The 5,000-nt window shown below is 42.3% G+C and overlaps 1 protein-coding gene across 1 annotated transcript; it reads right to left on the bottom strand.

Annotated features, from left to right (window-relative positions):
* Positions 1 to 2,849: 2,849 nt before the first annotated feature.
* LOC144514928 (Fc receptor-like protein 5) lies at positions 2,850 to 3,430 on the bottom strand. The gene is made up of 2 exons (XM_078245671.1): positions 3,260 to 3,430; positions 2,850 to 3,180 (listed from the first exon to the last, which is right to left on the bottom strand). Exons 1-2 carry the CDS (start codon positions 3,339 to 3,341, stop codon positions 2,885 to 2,887), a joined length of 378 nt encoding a protein of 125 aa, XP_078101797.1. The 5' UTR covers positions 3,342 to 3,430; the 3' UTR covers positions 2,850 to 2,884.
* Between the last annotated feature and the right edge of the window lie 1,570 nt (positions 3,431 to 5,000).

The following is a 5,000-nucleotide window of genomic DNA, read 5'->3' as shown; positions in this document are numbered from 1 at the left end:
AGAGAAACAAAGACACACACAGAGGATTTGTTGGACACTGTCCAAGTGTAAGAGGACAAATATGTAGTGTGTGTCTCTGTGTTTCTCCCTGCAGCGGTTACCTGGTGCACAGGCGTGGTGTGTGTGTGTGTGTGTGTGTGTGTGTGTGTGTGTGTGTATGTGTCTGTGTATATGCCTGTGAGTGTGTGTGCGTCATACGTGTGTGTGTGTGTGTGTGTCTGTGTGTGCATGTGTGTCTGTGTTTGTGTGTGTCATACGTGTGTGTGTGTGTGTTCAGTGTGTGTGCGTGTGTGTGTGTGTGTGTGTGTGTCTGTGTATATGCCTGTGTGTGTGTGTCTGTGAGTGTGTGTGGCTGTGTGTGCGTCATACGTGTGTGTGTGTGTGTGTGTCTGTGTTTGTGTGTGTCATACGTGTGTGTTTGTGTGTGTTCAGTGTGTGCGTGCGTGTGTGTGTGTGTGTTTATGTGTGTCTGTGTGTGTGGGTTTGTGTGTGTGTGTGAGAGAGAGAGAGAGAGTGTGTGCACATGTGTGTGTGTGCGTGTGTGTGTATCTGTGTGTGTGTGTCTGTGTTTGTGTGTGTCATACGTGTGTGTGTGTTCAGTGTGTGCGTGTGTGTGTTTATGTGTGTGTCTCTGTGTGTGTGTGTGTGTGTGTGTGTGTGTGTGTGTGTGTGTGTGTGTGTGTGTGTGTGTCTGTGTGTGTGTGTGTGTGTGTGTGTGTGTCTCTGAGATTCACATTAATCTCATCAACAGATTTTAAGGAAGTAGTATCTTAATTCTTCCGTGAAGTGTCAGCTGACATTAGTACTTCAACATCAAATGAAACAGGTGATCCTAGGCCGTTGTGCTCTAGCTAACCTCAACCATCCCAAACATAAAGCAGCTGGCCAACATACCTGGACCAGCTGACACTGTCACTGATGTCGGTGAGCTGTGTTCAAACACAAACTTAGCATATTAGCTGTACTATACTGTAAAAATATAGATTTTTCCGTGTTTGTATTAACAGAAACTTCCGTCAAATATACGGAGGCTATACTGTAAAAATACAGAATTTTTTGTATTTGTATTAACAGAAACGTCCGTCAAAATGTACGGAGGCTATACTGTAAAAATACAGAATTTTCCGTATTTGTATTAACAGAAACGTCCGTCAACGGTATAGAGTTAATCCGTATTTGTATTAACAGAAACTCATCGGGTACACAGAGGGGAAGTAATAAAACTTTTTCAGGTTCTATTACCAAAATAATAAAGTACCAGAACCCAAAATGATTTTAGGTTCTGTTACTTGAAAAATGAAATAGGTGGGGTTAATGGAGCATATTAGGCTTTTTCAGACCCAACAGACCTCACACCCACAGAAATAATGAAAATCTAATGGTTGTATACATCAATCATGTCTGATAAACTAGACATGATTTAAAAAGCTCTCCGAGTTGTCAGATGCTTCATCATCATCAGCAGCAGGTTGTCCTGATCTCTTGTCCTGACGTCTTTTATACATCAGGACACCAACCACTGCAGCAGCTACAAGAATCACTCCAACTGCAGCCAGTCCACGGTATCGGCCTCCAGGAGAGGAGTTTCTATTCTCAGAACCTGAAGGTGAATAAACATATGAGTCAGTAAATGTGTGATAGTGGAGCAGTCTTCATCCTCTCTGATGTTAGAAACTGCAGCTACAACCTGATACTCAGAAAAACTCACAGAGAGAGACTCACTCACCTGGCTCTGTAACCTGCAGACGGAAGGTTCTGATTGGCTCAGAGTCGATGTTGGCTCTCTTGAACCATCTGATGCAACTCGACACAGAGCTAACAGAGCTAACAGAGCTAATGGCTAACGATGACGATGTAGCTCCTTGACTAAATCACATTTACCGGGCCGGGCGACCTGGCTTCAGAGCAACAACCCGTTCATATTCCCTTACCGTGAAATACAGAAACCAAACAATCTTTATTAAATCTATATATTTGATCAAGTTATTGATTTTTTAGTAAGTAGCCGTGTAATAAACAAGATAATGGAGAGCAATCCGGTCGTCCCTGGTCATGACCGGATTCATAAACTTTACAAAACCTGAAACTGTCTCTTTTAAACACAATCGTCATAACAACAAAGGTCAGAAATAAAGTCTACATTAATCTTTTCATGATAAAAGCTGATATTTACCAGGAGCTGCTTCAGACAGGATGAGCAACAGGAGCAGAAATGGAGCCATGAGAGCGGAGAGAGTCTTGATCCGTTGCCGTCTTGTGTCCATGAGTTTTAGTTTGAGGCTTTGCTATTTAATCAAATGTTTAAAAGTGGGTGGATCTAACAGCGCGGGCTACATCAGTACTTGGCACACTCTATGGTGGAATGTCTGGAAACCCCCCGTTCACTTCCTCTCAACTAAACCGCAGCCATCTACAGGAAGATACAGCTGGTTTATTTGAAAATCATCAAGTAATTTTCTAATGAAAGGATTCAAATAAACATTGTGAATCTTTGTGAAAAGATATCTTTCACCTCGGGCATCAAAACAATGTTTGCGTCGTATTATTTACATTGGGGTTTTCATTAGATGTCAGTTATAATCATCAAAATTAAAAGAAATAAACACTTGAAATATATCATTCTGTGTGGAATGAATGTATACATTATACAAGTTTCACTTTTTGAATGGAATTACTGAAATAAATCAACTTTTTCATGATATTCTAATTATATGACCAGCACCTGTAAAGACACCATGATGAAAGTAGAGATGCAGTACGGACAGAACACCACCACGTAGACGACTAGTCTTAACACAAGGTGGAGGGGGTCTGAGGCCGAGGGCAGAGCTGCAGAGGATGGTGGGCCTGTGGTCGTAAGTTTCCCTGTAGAGAGAATCAGCTGTCAGGTGAATATCTGGATGAATGAACTCCTGAAATCAAAGGTAACCTCCTCACCTGTGACAGAGACCCAGCTGGATGGAGACTCTCCATCACTGCTGATGTTGCACTTGTAGAGGCCTTCATCAGACCTGGAAACATGGTGGATGGTCATGTGACCTGCAGGCTCAGTCCTGATGAAGGAGCCATCTTTATAGAAACCAGCTGGGAGGTTGGAGGACGTCTTTGTTTTACAGTGCAGAGTGAGGTCTTCTCCCTCCGTCACAGGGAGGACAGGACTCTGCAGGATCACTGGTCCATCTGAACACAGAGACAAACTACAGCATGTCATCCATTCACACACAGCTTCATCAATACTGACTCCACAGTCTGATCTTACCAGGGACAGTGATGGTGATGCTGTTACTGGTTGCTCCCTCTCTGGACTCACACCAGTAATCTCCACTGTCCCATGGGAGCATGTACCTGATGTTACAGGAAGAACCAGCAGATATTCCCCAGCCATCTCCTCACTGAGTCCTGGTTTCTCTGGTCGTGTTCCTCCTCAGAGTCCATCCAGCAGAGCTGTCGTCCTCCTCACAGCTCAGAGAGACAGACTGTCCTCTAAAGAGCTGAGAGCTGCTGGGACTCACAGTCAGAGAGGCTGGAGGGAAAGAGGATGTGGTAGTTAAAAAAAAATAGTTTTGGAATCTTGTCCTTGTTTTTAGTACTTTGTGTTTCAAGTCAACTCGGCACTTCATTTAAATATTGTGTATACCATTGTTTGTAACTGATGTTGTGTATTGTCCCAAACAGGTCTCTCTTAAAGGAACACACCGACTTATTGGGACATTAGCTTAATTCACCGTAAATAGGAACATGTTGGCGTTATTCTGTCACTTATTCGACGCAGTAGGCTAGTTGGAACCAGTTACCTCCAGGATCTGTGCTAGGCTAAGCTAGCGCTGGGGCGTCAGACAGAGTTACAATATGCACGGAAATGAGAAGGGTATGGATGGACTTATCTAACTCTGGGGGATACGGTGAATAAGCTAAAGTCCCAATAAGTCGGCGTGTTCCTTTAAGAATGAGACCCCGATTACCTGAATAAATGAAGGTTGAATAAAAATAAAAATGGTTGATGTACCCCTCACTGCTACGGTCACATTTTGTATACAAGACAAAGAGTGAAGGTTCACATTGTCTGGGACACTGAGTTAATCCTCTCATCTCTTTACACTTTCAGTCATTTAAGCTTGGTCCCAGGACCAATATATTAACCTCACTGTGTGTAATGTTTTTTATTTTTTATTTATCTTTCTCGTTTTCTACTTTTGTCCACAACAAGTACAACAACTACATTGAAGCTACTCAGAGTTTCAAAGGGATGTGGTTAACCATATCTGGTATTCTGGGGGACTTTCTGTATGTGAATGAGTGGGTACGGGCCGGCGGATGTAGATGTACAGTAGATGAGATGTATCATTGTTTATGTGCAGGTTCGATAAATACCAAACTTTTTGTTCGTACAAACGGTTGACAACTTGTTGTACACATTCTTTCATTAATGAGGCCTCTGGCTTCTGTAGTATCTGATTGACCTAAAGTCTGAGGTGTAATAAACATGGTTCTATTTGGCTGAGGTATAATAAGCATGGTTCCATTTGGCTGAGGTATATGGTTAGAGGAAATGGCTCTGTGAGGGCAAATGGGGTTACTGATTTATTGCCCCCAGGACCTGGATTCATCTACCCCCATCATAACGTCTCATGTTACACACAGCTTAGGGTATATGTCTTCAGGTTTGACCAGAATAACCTCAGAGCGACAATATTTGAAGATTGGATTGGTCGTCTCTCCGAGCTCCTGCAGAAGCTTGTAAATTGATGCTGGAATCTTTGATGTAATAAAGGAAAGGAAAATTAAAGTGAAGAACAGAGGATAATGTGTAGGATAAGTTTAAAAGAGTGTTAACCTTGGGCCCAAGGGAATTTGGCTTAAAGAGGAAAAAATAACAGAGTAATAGAGGAAAAGGAAATAAAGCAAAGGCTTAATGAAGTTAAGGAAATAAAAGGAAATAAAAGGAATAAAGAAATAAGGATGAGGCTTACGTAGGACGTCGTAAATTAGAGGTTAAGACC

The sequence above is a fragment of the Sander vitreus genome, unplaced genomic scaffold (assembly GCF_031162955.1).
Source record: "Sander vitreus isolate 19-12246 unplaced genomic scaffold, sanVit1 ctg755_0, whole genome shotgun sequence".
In the NCBI taxonomy this organism is placed as follows: Eukaryota; Metazoa; Chordata; class Actinopteri; order Perciformes; family Percidae; genus Sander; species Sander vitreus.
The sequence above is the reverse complement of the archived record's forward strand: the minus strand, read 5'-3'. Positions and strand labels throughout refer to the sequence as shown.

Excerpts from the sequence above, each read along its gene's own strand:
- LOC144514928 (XM_078245671.1), bottom strand. The coding sequence starts at position 3,341 with ATGCTCCCATGGGACAGTGGAGATTACTGGTGTGAGTCCAGAGAGGGA. Across the intron at positions 3,181-3,259 it reads CATCACCATCACTGTCCCTG|ATGGACCAGTGATCCTGCAG; the intron begins GTAAGATCAGAC and ends CTCTGTGTTCAG.